Source organism: Dufourea novaeangliae, unplaced genomic scaffold (genome assembly GCF_001272555.1).
Source record: "Dufourea novaeangliae isolate 0120121106 unplaced genomic scaffold, ASM127255v1 scaffold299, whole genome shotgun sequence".
NCBI lineage: Eukaryota > Metazoa > Arthropoda > Insecta > Hymenoptera > Halictidae > Dufourea > Dufourea novaeangliae.
This window is the reverse complement of record NW_015374192.1, coordinates 1,968,888-1,988,967: the sequence shown is the minus strand read 5'-3', so window position 1 is coordinate 1,988,967 and position 20,080 is coordinate 1,968,888. Positions and strand designations below refer to the sequence as shown.

The 20,080-nt window shown below is 43.5% G+C and overlaps 1 protein-coding gene across 1 annotated transcript in view; it reads right to left on the bottom strand.

Moving 5' to 3' along the window:
* Positions 1-20,080, bottom strand: part of LOC107192207 (transmembrane and TPR repeat-containing protein CG4341-like) — a 229,964-nt gene that overhangs the window by 49,462 nt on the left and 160,422 nt on the right. Inside the window, exon 6 of the mRNA XM_015581417.1 lies at positions 18,151-18,236. Coding sequence (XP_015436903.1) covers positions 18,151-18,236 — 86 coding nt within the window. The remainder of the gene's footprint in view (positions 1-18,150; positions 18,237-20,080) is intronic.

Below are 20,080 nucleotides of genomic sequence, written 5' to 3'. Positions count from 1 at the left end.
CGAACAAAATTTAATTTTAGATTTCCGTCTTATTTTGTCTCAGTTAATACGTGCGCACTGCCAACTCCGAATAACTCGTAACTAGAAACATTTAAACAAAATGCCGTTCCAAAATTTTTGCTCAAAATTAATATCGCGATATAATTTAAAACAAGACAAACAGCCTCTGTTAATTAAACGTATACACTTTCAACAATTTATAATTTAAAAAAACAAAATAAAGTGTGTCTGGCTACATACTGCCTTTTCCACTGTAGCAGTTAACATGTTAAAGAACACAGAGCCAAGTGATTACGATTCTATGATTCTTCGACTCGAGTGTCTCACTTCCGTCTCGACAATGCAGATCGAAATAGTAATGGTCGAGGGTATCAATAAACCAACGGTTACAAGATAAGAACACTACTATTGCTCCCTTACGTATCGTCATTTGATCATCTACGCCCCATTTCACGCAAACCTCGTCGTCGCCCGACGATAAACTCCGCCACGTCAGACAAGTAGCCGAAAGTAACCGGAATATCCGAAATAACAAGCCGAAAGTACGCCATGTCTAATATATTCAGTCGTTGAGGGGATGGGGGTGAAAAAAAGTGGATGCGGTCGTGGAACGAGGGCAATATATCACCGGTCGAAAAACCACTCGTTTCCACGACTTCTCGAGTTCGCGGCGGGAAAAACCGTCCGCGACGAACACAGCTCCTCTCGACTGGAGGGATGAGGAAGGGTGAGGATAAAAAGTGTCTCTGGGAGCACCGATACGGTGTTTCGCCGTGGTTGATTCGACACTGCGGCGGAGACGAGTTACTGACCCAGAAGAAAGCGGAAATGGGACGCTGGGGTGCGAGACACGGGGACTATTCGGACATTTGGACGGGCAGGTTTATAATGCAGACGATCGAAACACGGTATTTTTCAGGAAACAGAATTACTTAGTATTTTCAGCTAATTTTACCTTCTCTCCAGAATTTTTTTTAAATATGATGAAACTTTCTATGGCAACTTTTAACTATGATAATATACTTTATAATGTTCAAACTTCATCTTATAATTTTTTGCGATTTCATTTAACAAATCGTTCTTAAATAACAGGTGGTTGAATATAGGCTTGGGTCAAATTGATCTAGTGTGACAATTACGTTCTGAGAAGGAGGGTTAAACCAATTTAAGGATCAAGGACTCTAGAAATCGAAAAACTTCTTAAAAAAGTGGGCTTAATACCCTCTAGCTCCGAGTTGAGTTTTAATGAAAGTTAACTCAGGCAAACGCAGCGGCTGCCAAATTAATTTCAGCTTCGTACTAATTGTATCGTTGGCTAAAAAGGACGATTCTACGTTTGACGGCGGGAAAATGTCGTTCCGTTGGTCCTTTGAAGCCTCCCGTATGTACGCGTTCGCACGGAAGGTCAGGCTGGCTTGGTGGCGGTGGATGGCCAGCGGCGACGGCGGTGGGGACGGAAGAAGAATGGGCGGCCGGAAACTGCTGTTTCATCTCCGACTCCGCCAACTTGGCAAGACCGCCGCCCGCTCTGTTTGCTTCCTAATTACGAATGGGAGGGAATAAGACGGGAGGCGCAGCGTGGAAAGAGAGGAGGCCACCGGTGGAGGCGAGGGCGAACGACGGTAAGAACGCGCGGAGATGAGACCGTCGAGGTAGGTGAAAGGGAGACGGTGAAACGAAGTGAACTCCGACGAATTAAGATTCCATCGTGCGGTCGACTTTTGTGTGTGCCTTGCAATTTTCTGGTTAACCCGACCGTTCGTGTAGACCATGGGCACCGCTTGGGTTCTCTGGATCGACGGTCGCTTGGGTACGAACGTTGCTGGTTGTAACCGTTATTTTAATGGTTATAATAATCGTCTTCGTTGTGTGAGTTGCAAAATGGGGGTCACAGAGGAATTCACGTGGAGAAAGTGGAAAATCTGAGTACTAATATGGGTGATATTGTTGTACTTTCGATTGACCCTTCAGGATCTAAATTAATTTCATCTTTTAGAAAATTGTTTCCTGATGTTCTGTTTCTGTTTATGGATCGAGTGGTTGCAATAAAGGGAGGGCTGAAATGTGGTCAATCCGCCCAAACGCGGTTGAAGTGCATCAGTATTCATGGAAGGGCACGAGAAATCCATGTGCATAATTCCGCACGCTTCGTTTGAAGGGGTCAAATCGACAAGATTACAACTCTGATTTCACTAAATTTAAAGTGCAATCAATAACAGAATAAAATAGAACAAAGTACCAGTTGAGACCAAGACAAGGTGGATGAGCTGGAGACAGTGTAGAGGAGTGAAGGTTTCTAGAGCCACATTTAAGGGATGAAGTTTCGATGGAACACGTATAAATGAGTCTTTTTTTACAGGATTATACTAATATGGTTATTTAAAAGTAATTTTTCAGGCGAAAGTTATGTGTCAGTTGACTCTTATTCCACGTCTAAATTGACGGGAAACCCTTGCCAATTTCAACCTATTCCCGTCGTTATGGAGTCAAAAGTGAACCCAAAGTGGCGCGCGTTCCGATTGATACCGAAACTCCACGGTCCTTGACAATCTTTTTTGCCCCCGTTACCAGCGCAAATCGCTCGTAACGACGCCGACTTTTAAAACACAGCTCGTCCGAGTAATTAGTGGATCGATCGGACTCCACTTTGTGGACCGTTGCCGAAATTGTGCACGCACCCCTCTCGCTGAATAGATTGACTCTGAATAGGAGAATTTCGTTTGAGAGCCTGAAGTCAGTTCATAAAGGGCTGCGAAATTTAAAAGGGAAGTAATAAAAGGTGACTGATGTCAGTTTCGATGAAAATTAGTAGGTTTGCAGAGCGTCGAATGTTCTCAACGATTTCCTATAACATATTTTTTACCCCGACTTAAGGTAAATTAATAGTCTTTTTTATCCATAAACACTAAAATTTAAAAGTCTATCAATAGACCACCGGTCACTTAACATTTATCACTCAATGCAAATAATTCGCAAAAGTACGCTACTTCTCATACGGTTACACTTGCCTAACTCCTCAATGTATTATTTCTCCTACGCTTATCAAGGCTTCTACACATTCTTGATTCGCGGTTCTGCATTGAATTATACTCGAACACAGGCAAACTCTAATGAGAAAAAATTATCCAAGTAAAGTGTAAAAGAAACGAAGCATAACATTACGTAGAATTACAGTACAAGAAATCCAGTTTGGGGCTGGTAGACACGCCTCCGTAGCGCGAAATGAAAATTCATTTCGGCCAAATTGAAACCGTGTAGCCGTTACCCCTCGTCTTGAGCCGGATTCCGGCCGAAATATCGCGTCAGACGTTAACCCGTTCCGCGAAATCCATTTCGTTGAATCACCGGGATAAAACACCATTCGCGGAGTTATTCCGCGCAATTTGCGCTAATTCGCGGCCACAAGGCCGAATAACAATCCCGCCCAGGTACGCGTTGCATAACAGACGGGGCAGAATTTTATCGCGGTTCCCGTGCAATTAGAGGGCCTCCATCCCCCTCCCTCTTCTACTCTACGCCCACCCCTCGTCCGCAACACAAGACGAATCACACGGCGAAACAGGCTCGTAAAATGAATTTGTTGGAATAACACGGGGAATTATTCTATTGGGAGCGAAATTTATGGAGACCCGTCACGATAACACGTCCCGAACGTGCACTGTGTGTTCCAAAGGTATTGCACCCGCGCTGAGTTTATCGGAATCCGTAGAATTCATAGATTTAGAATAATGTATGGGTAATTCTGCGATGAGGATAGGTCACTGGTGACAAGTGGTGATAAGTAGACTACGGAACTTTATGCAAAATAACATTTTTCGAAGTGATTTGTGAAGACAGATGTAAATATTTAGCTTTTTTCCATTTCTTAAAGATTTTATTATGAGATGAATAAGACTGACAATGTTTTAGATCTGATATTAGTTTTACCATTTATTACATTTCACATAATTGTATACGTTATAAATGCATATAATTCGTAGTCTAGTGATAAGTTTACGATAACAAAATAAGGGCTGTCGAACGAGGGTTAATGATATTTAATGCATTTGTGGGAGTCGAGAAAGCCTATTGTTGGTACGGTAGACTTTAATCAAGGGTTTCAGTAATTTACGGGTGGACTACTTCTTCGAACCACTTTTTTCTAAGGAACCTAATCTATCCTTTTTTGGAGAAAAATTATTTCTCAAGATGATTTCAGACGTGGCATACAAAGCTTATATTTATTTTAACCACAACATATAAGAATTGATACCTTTAGGGTGGTGGATAACTTTTTCGTAACTAATTTTAATAAAAAATTAAATTAAAATTAAATTAAACAGCTTACTAAAAACAAACATAGCAGGCGTGCAATACTTCAGAACACCAGTGTACACCAATGTACATCGAGGAGGGGTTGTGTATCGACCCAGGGCTGTGGTGAAAATGCGCGAGACCGTCGATACGCGTGTTTACGCCCCCATCCCCTGCCATGTATCTAGTCTGCTTATACACGCATGTGTGTGTGTGTGTGTGCGCATGCCTAAGCTGACGTTTGTGCAGCTCCAACTTCGCGTGTGTACCTAAACGCGTTTACCCGAGACTCCAGGTACCCGTTTCTCTGCTCCTGGCTCGTCGTAGTTCGCCCACCCCTTCTTTGCTCTCTCTTTTTCCCTTGGACGTGTCACGGAGAGTGTATCGCGGTCGTACAGGAGCCCAGCGAAGGCTAGTTACACTGGGGGTTGGTTAAAAAGCGTCAAGGGGCTTGGAGACTTAGGAGAGTGGCTACCCTCGAAATTCGCCGCTGCCATACTCGCAAAAAAAAGCTCCCTTTTAAAACGGGTGGAAGTTTCACCTGGTGAAGAGTAAACGGGAATCGAGTTCACCGTCGTTCCGAGTGTACTTTGCGGGAACGGAAAAGCTCGCGGACATCCCCTCCCGCGACTTTCCTCAAACTGGAACTCGTTTCCAACGATCTAGCGAGTGTATCGACTTTCGACCGGTCACTACATAACGGTCTGAAAACGTAACATTGCTGGATCGTGACTGTAATTTTCGTAAGCAATTTCAGGAATCTCGTGGCCACCACGATTATTCCAGGAGCATCTCCATTGGAGTGCTTCTTCGAGGGGATGGGGTTAAAATAGGAGGGGTTGCGGCTCGGAATAGCGTAAGTCCTCGAGCGAATCGGCTTGTGTTCGGGCGAATCAATCGTGTTAAGTGCTCGTCCAGGCAATCCGGCTAATTTCCTACGATCCAGGGAATCTCGGACACTTGTCCAACGGGTACCAGGCTGGTTCGCCCCTTCCGGCGAAGATCGCGTGTTCGGAACTCTCGTGACGCGAACGACGGGATTTTCGTTACGCTAGAAATTCGGAAATATCAACGTCGAACCGACGGATTCGCGATAAAGTGCAAAGTGCAGCGTGAGCGTAATTAATCAAACGATAACTAGCACCTACTCGCAACGGCACACACCAACCCCCCCCCCTCTAGTCATGTTAATATCGCTGATTAATGGAATTCACGGTTCACGCGCGAGTTCATCGACGCAACGGGCGATAAGTACGCGGAAGAACCGACAGGATCGTTTGACGCACGTGGAAAGTCCTCTGGATACTGATCACATTGCGCAGATTAAGATATTGCACGGTAATTCATCGAATTTTCCCGAACGATCGATGCTAGCATGGTAGAAAATCGTTCTTCGGAACCGTGAGGGAATCGTAGCTGCGCGAAAATTCCGCCCGCGAACCCCCGTGACCGCGAAAAAGTTCCCGCCAGCAATTAATCACGCTTGGATTTCATGCGATCGGCGCGGAAAGTCGGATCGTATTTCTTTTTTTCTTTTTTTTTTTTCGCTGACTGTGGAGGACCGTTTATGCTTGGAACGAAGTTGAAGCGGATGACAAATGTTAGTCGGGACTTCATTTTCTGTTCTATACGGCGATTTATTTGTCGGAAATTTAATCAACGATCGGTGTTCGCGTTTAATGTACACGGAAAAACGTACAGGATGCCTCCGAAAGTTATGTACAAGCGAGCATTAGGTGATTGTACCGTGAGAATATAAGTCGAGATTGTAGAGGGTGACAGGAAATAAATTGCTTGTTCTAGAAGCAAAATTTGACCGTGTATTTCAGAGATGTTTGCTTTGTTGGATTGCCCATATTTTAATCTTCATTATAGACTGACTTTACGTTTCGATTTCGTGCCACGTATAACTTGAGTGACCTGGACAGAGATCATTCGTGTGTCTGACCAGAAACGTTTGATACTACTGATCAGAGATCGCCAATGTGTTTCAGTTCCATTGTTCGATCGCGTCTGTTTGTTCATCCGTTTCCTATACCATAAATTTCCGGTAACGTCTGACCCACGTACGATTTTTATACCGCATCGGAAATATCAAAGGACTTGGCATCGATTTGCATTACTAATTAAATTTACCATGAACACAACGTGCTCAGCTGTTTGGATACCAAACAACCGTGTGAAAAGCATTGCGAAATCCGTGATTATTTGTTGTTTCGGGTGAAACATAAATATTAAACTTTGCGCAACACAAACAAACCACATTAAAAGTATACACGGAAAAGTCCCAGGTAACGGAGAGAGAAGTCACCGTGCCGTAGGAAGCTTCCATGCGCCTTTTTATCGTTCATTTACCGTTTTCCCGTCGTTCAGCCATTGCTCGGCAACCAAAACCGGAACAGAATTACACTCGGAATTGTGTCAAGTTGTCGACGCTTAATTCTCCGTTTCATCGTGTCTTCGCAGACCTTTCACGTCCGGAATTCAAACACGCGTCTCGGCACGCAATTCCGAGGTTTAATCGCCACGGTAGATAGCGAAAGTCGTGGCGGTAGTTGAAGAGAGAGAATTCGTGCACGCGTTCCATCCTGGCTAATGACGTTTAGCGAGACACGAGGAGAAGATGGGTGAGTCATATACGAGGCTGGAAACGAGCGAAACAGAAAACGGGGAACGTCGTTTCTAATTAAATAATCCGTTGCCTGCGTTACAGACGTTCAGGTCAAGCGACTGACAAGGGAAGGACCCCAACTGCCCTATTTCGATTTTAACGGGGTTTTATAAGATGATAGTATACGTGTTCCTAATGATATATTAGGTGTACAGACTCGAGAATTTTAAAGATGTAAAGAATTAAAGATACGAACCTTCAGGATGTAGAGTAAATCATCGATGAGTGTTTGAACATTAAATATTTCGTAAACCAACGACCATATGCGGTTGAAACAAATATTATTGGTTTCAGAATTCCAGACTCTATTGTCAGTTTTCGAGCAGCCTTCGAATACTCATCGAGGATTTACTGTATTATGAATATAAGTCAAACTTATCAAACTATAAGGTTGTTTGGTAAATCTAATTTTTCTATAAGTTTGTCAATTTTATAAATTTCAAATAATGCTACAGGAACACATTTTCAGGTCCTCAAGCTCTAAGAAAATATAAGAAAAAGAAACTCGATTATTTTGCACCGGCTATACTAGAATAGCTTCTTGAAAGCCCGCGGCACACGAGGAATTCTGCGTCTGTTTCGCGTGACGTGCTCGCAAACTGATATACACGATAATGGACGAAGGGACGATGGAATTTCTAATAACGACACCGTCCAATCGCAGAGTGGCTGGTTAATCCGCGCCCAGCGCCCCGCTGTCATTATTCCTAATGGATTACGGTCCTTGTTTTGCGCGGTTCACTGTTAAGGGAACGTAATTAACACCTATCAGTCGCTTTCTACCCCCGCAGATGCCGACGTTTCTACGATTCCCGGGGCTCCCCGTCGCTTTACCGTGGTCCCTCCATCCGCCCAGTGTCAACCCAGTTACGTCACGGTAATTATTTATTATTGTGTTCCATTGTTGTCGGGAGGAAAGTTTTCCCTCCACCTTGAACGCACACACACACACCTTCGAAACGAAGAATTCCATTTGAATGGAATTTTATTCCGAGGAATAATGGCGATTTAAATGAACGCCGTTTCACGATCATTAATTACCGCCATACTCGGGGGAGCAAGTTCGAGAAGGGCGGGTAGCCAGCTTGAATACGTGATTTATTCTAAATCTTACTTCGTCGCTTCAAGTTGCGTGGCTGACTATATAATGCATCGTTCTACTTGAGAAGCGGTACCATTTGTCTCTTGAAGTTGATATTGTTCACGGTATATCATGTTCTCGAGTAGGAATCACAGTGAAACAGACTCGATTTAACTGTCTGGCGATCGCTGATTCTATGCAAATAATTACGCAATGAAGCATATTTTTGGGTATAAAACCCTATTCGTGCAATTTTGCTTAAAGGTTGATGCGAGGTAATTAAAGGTTAAAAATGATTGATAGTTATAATCAATTTGACTATCCTAACAGTTTACTTCAAAATCGTTGGCATATATCGTAATTTAGAATACGTAGTAATATAGCAACAGCGAGAACGAAGTGATTCGAGGGAACTCGACTGTCAAACTCGCGCTCTGATTGGTCGGGGTTTTTCGTTAATATCTCGGTAACGAAACCTCAGATTACAATGTTGCTAAGGAAAAACTTGTTCAAATTCACCTTCCGAGTGCCCCATTTCCGGGTCCGAGAACATTTCTGTTACACCCTGCATATTGGAAGTCCACTCGACCAGTCACGGTGTCTCTCTCGGTTCTCCTTCGATCTCGCTGCCAATGACCCGAGTCGAAGTTCCTCAACTTAATCGACGTCGTTCAGCAAGATCGTAGGAGAGGGGTGAGGTGAGGGACGAGGAGGGAGGAGTGGGCAAAGATCCGAGCTACGTTCTTGTTCCAATCTGACAGCCGTCGGCTGTGTGCAGACACGAGAAGAGGAGCCGGCGGGTGTACACTTCGCGAGTGCTCGCCGACACGTCTGTTTGTTCGTCGGTTCCGTCCCGCTTCCCGTTGGAAGTTGGTTGCTTTAATTGAGTCACTTGTGTATCGCGCTAGGCGTTTTACGTACGTACGCACGCAAACGGGGTGGGGGTAGTCTGGAAAGTTTCGGTCGCAGTAAGTCTTCGGCCGGAGGAGTTTCCTGCCGCGAGTCACGGCTCTCGGTTCAAAGGGACCGTTTCTGGAGAGTGCTTCGCCCGTTATTTTTTTCTTCCCCTCGCTGTAGCTGGCCAACAGTCTGCCGAGGAAACTTTCGCCGCCTTTAAAACGCTTCCGGTTCCTTCGACACGGGCCCCCGTCGGCGGAGGTCATTTCCTCGTTTTTGAGATCAGTGATCCTGACTCCAAGGGATCGCGAAGAATGCACCTTGATGATGCGATGGTAGTTCTATTGGGTCTCAGCGTGTGGCCGAAATCGTGGAAATGGTTAACGAAATTGTGGAAATTTAGATAACTATTCTGAGATTCACTGTTGCATTCGGAATGGAATAATTTGTCCTATGTAATTTGTGTTTGTTTCAGTTGATCGTTCAGTTGCGAAAGTAATTTCGATCTTCGGGCATTTTATTTATATACTGCGAATAAAAAGTTATACAAGCGGGCAGGAGTTTATTCTACATGCAAAAATAAAAGCAAAATGTAGAATAAAATTGTTAGATAATGGAATATAAGCATTAAGTTTCTACTTATTGCCAACTGAATACACGTGATACAATTGCTTTACGTAAAGAATTCAACTCAACAACAGACTATTAACTGTATTAAATTAAACTGAACAATTAACTAGCAACTGTACTCTAATTTCTCATTTTAAATCGGTGTCATACGACGATTTTGCAGTCAGTACAATATGCATATACACATAAGTGGCTTTGAAATCTCGAGGATAACTGCTACTTTGACACACAGAAACGGCAAGCGTGTCACAAGAACCCTTTCCGATAAATATTTTCGTCGCGGGACGATATCGTGTCATCATCTGGCACATATGTTCCTCGATAAAAGTGTCGTCGCCAATAGCGGAAGATCGATCTCTAATAATGCACGTTTGTTAGTTCGATGTTCGCGCCGCGCTCGTTTTACCCCCAAACACTTGGCGGCCACTTGAAGCGTTTGTCACCGGGGTGGTGATTATCGATGAAAGTGTTCTCGAGCCGTATTAGCCGGTTACGTGGCACCATGCTTCACGGTTAAGCTGTCTTGAACGCGAGCGTAACCATTTCAACGCGCGCCGCGCCTCGGTTTAATTGTGGCCGGCTCCCGGGGAAAGTTCCTCGGGCAGAAAGACGTTTCTTCTCTGTTTTTTTTTCTCGCTTCGAATTTTTTCCGCGCAGGAGGCGCGAAAATTGCTACAAAGGGTTCACGACGTTCTTTTCCTTTTTCTACCCCTCTCCTCCACCCTCTCACTCTTTTTCCCTCGCGTCAACCCCTCGTCACGTTTCTCCTTCCATCGACCACCTCGATCTCTCCCTCCCTCTCCCTTGACCGGCAACAATCGAAAGTCGTTCCACTTCTCGCGAGCAATTTAAAGCTCGGATTATAACTAAAGGTGGCTGAAAGGGCCACTTGTTTCATCGCCCTCCCGGGTCCACTTTCATTCACGTTAGAGCGCGGGAAAGGTCAATACTTTACTCATCTCCATCGAATGAAAGCTTCCTTCCCATTCCTCCCTTTGCTACCAACCCTCCACCCTTCGCGTCGCCCCCTTTGTTTCGACGTGTTCCGCGGTCCCGATAGAACCGTGAATCGTAATTCGACACCTGGACGGGGGAAGCTTTTTTCCACCGGCTGATTTATACCCCGTTACATTCGACCTCGTTATTACTTTTACGGCTCGCCCTCCGGGCACCCATATTCATCCACTAGTTTCCGACAGACACGCTCGAACGCGGTGGCTCGGAGCGCGCGTCAACGCGATCCACCGTGTGTGTATTAATAACTATCGCGTTCAACTTATTTATACTACACGGTGATGTTTTTCCGCGTATATGATCCTGTTGTCAAGGAAGTTTCTATACTGATTCTGAATGGTTGAATGTACTGTTCGGGGTTGTCGAGGCAGTGTTGGTTTGAGAGAATATTTCGTTTGAATTAGAAGCACCTTTAATTCTCATGCAGAGTTCAATAAATTGTTGCATTACTGTTCCTAAAAATTAAACTTGGTTTAAGCAAAAATCGGATTAAAGAAATATATTTATGTGTGCTAATATAGTATGTTAGTGGCCTTAATTATTTGCTAGGGACTATATATTTATATACATATGTCAGATTTCCAAATGTAATTTTCTGAAAAAAAAAAAAAAATCAATGAAACATTCCCAGAATTCGATTCTCCCAACGCGACAGAGTGAATTTAATCAAAGCCGGAAATTCCAGCTGTCGAAATTAGTTGCGAATTATGTTGCTGATCAATCACGTATAATTTACGATAATTTTCGCGTCCTCGGATCAAAGCTTTTCGCTTTCATCGCTCCCATCCCCCGTTCTGTTCGAGCACACTCTCAAACGCTATAGAATCCCGTTCGATGAAATTGCCTGTGACAGGGTCTTAATTTGTGAGTTGGAGGAGGTGAAAGCTCCCATAAGTAGTCGTGGACCGGATATTCCGGGCGGTCGGAGAGAAAAATTTCAAGTTCGTTGGAACACGTCGAGAATCCGTGGAAATGCTCGTGAACAGGAATTGTGAACCGTAGTTGGTAATAACGACGGAATCATCCAGCGATCACGTTTGAATCTTTAATATATTGAATCAAATTAAAGTAGCAGTGTTGAGAACTTTATTATCAGACGGTTCCAAATGATTTTTGTAATGGACAAACGACTCGAAATGTCAAACGTACAATTATAGACAAAATACGCGATAAAATAATAAACGAAGTAATAGAATAGATATTACAATGGTGTCCTCCATAGAACGCAAAAATTTTCCAATTAATTCAACAGTGTCTTCCCGTCCCGGATGCAACGAGTTAATTTCGGTTATAATTCTCCGCTTGGTTTACGAATATGCTGCACGATCCTTCCACGCGATTCGTCGTTACTTTTACGAGGAAACAACACTGTCCGGTTTATTCGTCGTAACAGGAATATAACCCGAAATTTCGTCGTCGAACAACAGTTATTAAAAAAAAACAAAAACAGAGCCGACAATATTCGCGTCGGAGCCCATTAATCATGTTACGTATCACTGGCTCTCGTTTTAATATCTCTTGTCTGCCATGTATTTTAATAAATTGACCGACGATGACAAAAGTGATTTTCTGTATTGCTTCTCGTATCCCGTTTTGCGGATACGTTTTGTTTCCCTCGCGTAATAAATCACAATATGCTTCTGCGCCGATCGACGTTTTCGCGCGTTAAAATAATTAACCGATCTGATCTCGTTTCGTGGTGAAACCACGTCTTCGGTTGGTATCTCTCCATCTGGTGCGCGGTGTACTTTCCGTAACGAAGAAAGACGCGAGCAATTCTTCCGTAGCAGAGCGCCAGAAGAATCGCTTTTAAATTAACAGCCTGGCGGTGTGTTCGCGCAACGATAACCGTGAGATGTACACGGTGCACGCGAAAGTATTATGAATACATTCATGAGGGAAGCGGACACAAGTTATATTGTCACCATGAAACTCCTACTACTGAAAATACTGTAATATAATACATTATATGAAATACTGGGATATACTGAATATACTGAAATACTATATTATAACAAATACTCTAATAATTTCTCCAATATTTTATCTAAACATACAGGGTCATTCAAAAAAGGGTTCATAACTTCTAAAGTAGATAATACTCGTCAAATGATGAAAAAGTCCTGTTAAATACGGGTAAAAAATTAATATTTTCAATGTCGTGAACCCTTTTTTTTAATCCCCTGTACATGTTATAAAATTCCATAAATATATAAGTATATTTCAAAGACGAAAATATCCTGTCTCTGCAGTATTCTTTCGTCGTACATTACTTCGACACAAGAAGTACATTACTTCAGACACTCCATCGCTTTTTCCGTTTGAACGGCCACCCCGTCGCGCAGGGATCGAAATAAGTCACAGCCGTTCTATTATCTTCTAAACATCGGATTAGAATGGACCTCCGCTCGAGTATCTCGCCATGGAAACGAGACACGTTGGAAAAAGAAGAATCGCAATAAAGAAAAAAAAAAAACAGAGAGAAAACAAACAGGAACATGGACGGTAGGGTGAAAAGCGCAGGCAGATTGGAAAAGAAAACAAAGGTGAACACGTCGATGCCGTCGATAAAAGCAGCGCCCCGGTAACGAAGTTTACCGATGTCTCTTTGCACGGTACAGCTTAAAACACGAAGTTTCCATATCGTCCGGTAAGCGAGAGCTTCGCGGCAACAAATTTTACGACGACGATAAAATTACACGACTACAGCGCGCGCGGACGGGGATCGGTTAAATTACGTACAACGCCCGGGCGCTTTTCATAAACTTCGCGAAACTTTTAATACACATCCTGGTAGGCGTGCTTTATAATGTCCGGGGCCGACCAATCGTTTCCCACCCCCACCTCTCCCCACCTTTCTACCCTTACCCCTCCACCACCTCTCGCGGAAAACACCCTGATACTAGTCTTTTTTTATTCTGAATGCTTACTAATCATATGCATTTACATTTATATTTTTTGGAAATGTTTATTTGTATGCATACTTGTGTTTACCTAAATAAAACAGACGTGTTACAATTTACCCCGGGCTGGGGCACATTGTAACAAAACTTCAGATTTGTTTAAGATGAACATAGATGTCTAAGTATCAAAGATTTTGTCACATATTTACACTCAATGAGTTCATCAAAGACGTGAGCAGTAAGTGACACAAATTATTTCCTGATTGAGGAAAAGACTTTTGAGAAAAAATTGTGAAAACCTTTTTTGTTACAATCTGCACCGGTCTCCCATAATCAGCGCGGGAGCCCGAAGATCAGATCTCCGGCTGTGGTCGACGTGTTCCGGGCGTTCGTATTCTTGTCCAGGACGAACGGAGGTGCAGGGTAGGAGTTGCTTTATATGCACGAACCGGCCCGCTTATGGATGCAAATACGTTCCGTGAGCGAACCACGCGCGCGGACAGCGAAATGCTCTCTGTTGCAATTCGTGGGCCAGAGACGCTATTTCGCGCGGCTGGATTGCGTTATAATTGTACACCCGCGAACGTACGTCCGTGTAAACAGCATTGATAAAGCGGGCCGCCGACGATGTCGCTTGGAAAAAAAAATGCAGGGAACGAAGTGTGAGCCCGTCGTCGTGGCTCAGCTTATGAAAAAGTATAATACGTTTGGAGAACGCAGGCCGACTTGGACGACTGTTTTAACGGGCTTCCCGCGGTACATTTGTCCGACCGAAAGGCGATCGCGCCGCGACGGAGCTTCCCTGGTCGTTTTAAAATACACCTGGGAATGCGTCTGACTCGTATTACGCGGGAAATAGCCGTCACGCGGCGGGTTTCCGTTGAGAAAGATGAATATATACGCTCCGACGCGAGTATTTTCATAGTCTAGCTGGAATATTTACACATTGGAAAAAAAGGCTGCAGAAAGGTATCGGTTTAGAGGAAACACTGTTTAAATAATTATTCAAATTCTTTGTCGAGTATCACTGATTGTCGAGAAAACAAATTAATAATCTCTATCATCAAAATATATCACATTTGTTTCCACAAGGAACTTCATATCCAACTCTCATGGAGCCTTTACTGCAATAAGAAATGTGACATTTTTAACTCGTGTCGGTTTTCTTCCAAAGTAACGATATGCATTAATATTAGGTCACGTTGTATGGGTTGGGAGAGGAGGAATCGTAGATGGACAGGGCTGTTGATCGAAAATATTCAATGTTCTGTGCTGAGACCATCCAACACTCATCGACGATTTACTGTATTCTCTTCGAAAGTATCATCGATTTCCCTTTTTCCTTGTACCAAACAGTGTGTCACGAGCGTATTAAAGCATAAGATCGAGAAGAACCATTTATCGCAGAATTCAAGTAAAAGCAAGAACTCGAGTCGACGCTCTAGAAAAAGACGAAATTCGAAAACAGGCAATGGCTCGGAACGTTGTCGTAAATCCGACAGGCTACAAGAGGCGGTAAACGGTAACCGGCAATCTACCGGTTTGCAGGAGATCGAACCACGGGATCGGGAGGGGAAGGCTGGACAGAAAAATAAATACCAGGGCGAGTGGAAAGCGGAAAATAAGATCAATATCGGTCCGCGACAGCGGGGGCATTTGCTCGGTAATGAACCGTTCCCGGGACGGTCGAAGTAAATCGTCGTACGTGGATCGTAGGTACGGTCCCCCGTGACAAACGACGGCGACCCTTTCTTTCTTTTCTTGTTCTTTTCCGACGTTTTACACGGTCCCCACCCGGAGGGCACGCTGGTTCGCTCTTTTCGGCGACAAGGTGGGCTCGTTAAGGAACCGTACCTGTCCCCAATTCTCGGACTGCGGTCACGCCTACCGCGTGTACGTGGGATTTCGCGCAGAAGAATCGGAAACGGCAAAAACTACGCCTCCAATAGCGGAGATACTGTCCACGGAGGGACTAGGATTGGAAATGGTCTGCTCTGGTAAGCTAGTAACTCGACCTTGTTGGATTAACGAGGGTCGATTTGGAAATTTGTTCCGAATGGAGGGTCTGGCTGGTTGAGAGAGGCGAGGAAAGCTCTTTGTCTGTCGATTATGGAATACCCTTGAACGATAACTGTCTATGGAACATTATCTTTTTTTTTTATTTTTATTGAGTGTTTAAGGGCACCTTTCAAGGTTATTACCGATCACGGTTGGGTTACTCAATGGGATAGAACGTATCTCTAATTTGTGGTATAAGTCAATATCCTTCAGGATGTTTAGTGGATTTTGTTAGTTATGTTGTTATCCTCTTTATATTTCATTTAAAGCAGGTGACTACGATGTATTGAACAGAGTTTACGAACACGATGTTTATTCTACATATCGCACCGTAGTAATAAAAGTGTCACAAGTAGTAAACATGTAATTCTTCAGGGGAGCGAGAAGAAACGAATTCGTTAGGTAATATATGAAATATTAACATTATTAATTTAATACTAGAACTATCGAGGACAAACGTATATCGAAAATATGCGTCATATGAAATATTCAACTTCAACTAATGACATTTATCTATACGGTGAATTACCTGTTAGAAGATATTTGACGTAATACAATGTTCGGTATTTGGACATAACACACACTTGGTTCACTTGCACTTAGTCTTTACTGTTCTCGCCTCAGAGTCTCGAATATTACTATCCCTACCACCCCGTAGGTACGCCTTTACGTATCGTTCTTGAGCGGTGGTGAGGGATCTGTTTTCCCTAAGACCTGTCACGGTCATATCGACAGCTGGATCCCAGAGCCAGAGTATATTAAGTCACACTTACCAACATTTAGAGGAAATGAAATCAAAGTTGTAACAACCTAGTAACTTTTAAACTCTGGAACTAAGAGAAACAATAGCTACCTTCGAACTATGGATTTAAGTCTGGATATGTAGAAATGGTAAACACTGTATTAAATTCCCTATGTGATGGACTTTACATTGTTTGGCTCGAGAGAAGATATGGATTTGATATAATTTTTACAGTATTATATTAAAAACTAACCAACTTAGAGCAAAATAATTTTTACCATCAAAAAGAATGGAAAATTTGATACAAGAAACGTAAAATGTCATTTTTCAGAAATAATGGACTTAATACGAATCTGGTCCTAATATACTCTCTTACATCTCCTATACTACAAGTTTCTTACGTGTTCAGGAACGTTCCCTAAAGTTCTTTCGCAATTGCATACGGTTCCCTTATAAGTAACCCACGGAAATATTGCTACCTTCGTATACGAACGTGGGCGCCCCGGCGAAGGAGCCGTTCAAGAATATATATACGTGGGCGCAATCCCCGTTGATATTTCCGGGAAGATATTTCAGAGGTTTAATGCGATATCAGAAATATCGAGGTCGACGTCCGGAACCCAGCGGTCCCGCAGACGAAATAAATAGGAATAATATTTACGTTCCAGGGGATACGTGGACGTGGAAGGCCACCCTCGACCGCGGACTTAACTCGAAACAATATATCGGCCAACGGCGAGCCACGGGTAAATATTTCTCTGAATGTACGGCAAACACGTAACTTGGGGTTCGGGGCCTCGGGTGGGTTTTCTTAAAGGCGTAGACGATACGGTCGGATCCTTTCGTCGCTCGACGGAACTGTCGCGAGCATTCCCGAAGACGATAAGGAAGAACAAATATACCCGGTTATCTTGACTGGAGCCAGCATCGTGTCTCTCCCCGTAGACCACTGGAACAATTTTCCGCGGTTTAAGCGTATAATGCAAAAAACGCGATAAAAGACTCGCAGAGAAACCGGGGTATACAGTCACCGAGTACACTCCCGTTCATAAGTCAACCTGGATACTTGATAAACGAGAATGTCCTGAACCTTTAAGGCCTTAAGGACACGAATCGTGAATACGTCGTTTCTTCTTTCGTAATTTTAAAATACAGCAGCAGGCTTTCTGTTTATCTTTTAATTTCATGATGTTCTATTTTTAATGGCAGGCTGGTAGGAGGAAGAAAAGTATATTTCCAGTGAAAAAGATTTAAACTAAAAAGCCTGCTGCTGTCCTTTAAAATTGCGAAAAAAGAAATGATGCATTCACGATCCGTGTACTTAAGAGTTAAATGCAACGCAAAATTATTGTATCGTTTGGTGTTCTCCCGTCAATATCTCCATTTAGGAGCCAATAAAACACTCTTCGAACGAACAACTCGCGAACCCGTTGCTTAAAATCCGCATAAGGATAAGTTTCCTCTTTCGCCAAGAACAACAGAAGTTCCCCGTTATTTTCACGCAAGAACCGCCGTTTCAACGATCGAATGAACCGCGATAAGCTCGCCAACACCGCGGTTCATTAATGCCACATCCGCGTTAAATTACATTCCGTTAATTCGAGTTCCGAGCATCGCCATCGATTTACCCCGTTGGCCCGCGGGCAAAGAGATATCAGGATCGACGTTCCTCTCGTAGGCAGGACAAGAAAGAAAGAAAAGAAAGCAAAAAAAATAAAAAAAAAAAAAAAAAAAAAAAAAAAAAAAAAAAAAAAGAAAAGAGGAAAATCGTAAAACCGGAGTGTTCCGGGTGCAGGCAATTCGATCGACAGTGGCGAACGCCCCAGTCGGAGAACTCGCTCGAAATAATGAAAATACTTACGAGCTAACGAAGGTCGGAAATGGATCGCTCGCTGATAACTCAGAATGGCCTCCTCGTAATTCTTTCGGCCCTGCTGTAAAATTCCCCTGAAACAGAAAGGGCGGAACCGGTCGATTAGTAAAGGTGACTTACTCTCTTTCGTTATAGAATTTTCGCCCGGTGGCGGTCCCCGTGATTAGTCGACGGGGCGTTCTTTTTATTTTTAGCTATTTGTTTTTTCTCTTTCTCGTCTACCCTCTCTCCGCTGAACGTCGAAAAATCGTATCAAACCGTTTCCATCTATAACAATTTCCCGTATCCCTCTTTCACGGCCCTCGCGTGCTAAACGATTAATCTTCCTTCGAGCAATGTCACTCTCAGAAACGATAAAAATATTGCTTGTCAACCGATGACTTATCGCGCCCGAAGGTCGACCGACGAAACGGGTCGGCAGGTGGGTAGGGGGGTGCGGCACGCGGACCCGAGGCTCTGGGATGGCGCCCGCCCAATAAACGAACTTTATAACGCTTATACCGGTGGCAGGAATGGGGATGAGACGTTTGTGTGTGTGCCATCCTGGCACATATTTTTTGGGAAAAATTCATTTTAACTGGGTGCCCCCCGCGGTGATTAATCGCGCCTCGAACGTTGTCACACGGATGAAAACATCAGTCGTCGAGGTGGCGGATGATTTACCGAGGGGGGCTGGTCATTTCGAGAGACTTTTCGCGATTCTGTCAGGAATATTTTTTGTCTGGAATCGAATGTAGCAAGAGTGTAGGAGTATGAGTCTTTAGTTTTTAGGATTTGTTAATATTTATGGCAGGGCCATTCTGTAGAACCGATGGTCTACAGGCGCTGCACTGCGATCTCGTGCAGAAACGTCTGACTTCTTTTAGAGGTAGTATTTATGGGTAGTTTTAAGGGTATGAGGGGGATAGAGAGCACACTTTTACACTGTAGATGTCCATCGTGGATGATTCATCGACAATCCATTTGATTCATCACAAGCAGAGACTCTGGCTCTACTTTGTTAACGATTTTTGAATTAGAATGACATTACTTAATCGTTCCTGATCTGTGAATCTATACCCAAACTGAATGTACTTCGAGACCAACAGCCGAAGTGTTAATTTACAATACTGTAAATTAATCACAGACTTCTATATAGTATACTAAACTGCTAACTTATATAAAATGAAAGATTAGAATTATAGGTTAGAATAACTGTGTTATGAAGTCTTGTTCTGTGTCTGCTATCACAGTGTTTCTGCCCATATGTAGAATGAAATGTATTTCGAAGAATATGTTTTTTGAAGACATTCTATATAAGAAAGTTAGCAGTCTATACAAAAAGACAATTTATACACTACTAACCAGTTTACCATAAACACGATACAAAACTTTCTAACACTATTCAGAGCGACGATTCATCGATACCGAAAAAAGGCAAGACTACCCCAATAATTCCACGGTAAGCAGCGATCCTATAAACGGCAAAACTCCGGATGTAACGATCCAACCGTCGACAAATGAGCCGACCACGATCCATACCGAGTAACCCCACGATTCTCGTAATCGCGTCGAGAGGCACGGATCAAAACGTTCGATAACGTAAATTCCATCGGGCCCCGTTAATATCACCGGTAACAATCGCAGTCGCTTCGTTGTTCCCGGATCAATGGTCGGGAATCGCGACCACCACCGCCCCGGTGTCTAGCCGTGGAATTTCATTATTTCAACCAGAGGGACAGGGTGAAGGGGTAGAAAAATCCGTTTCGCCGGTAAAATAACCGTCCCGTCGTTTTCAACTTGGCCGGCCGGGAAAAAGTTATACTAATGATACGCTTTGTGAGCGTTCGAGAGACTAAAAAATAGTGACAGAAGGATGGGGATGGCGAAAGACAAAAAAAAAAAAAGAAAAAAGGCAAGTGTCGTCAGAACGAGGCGA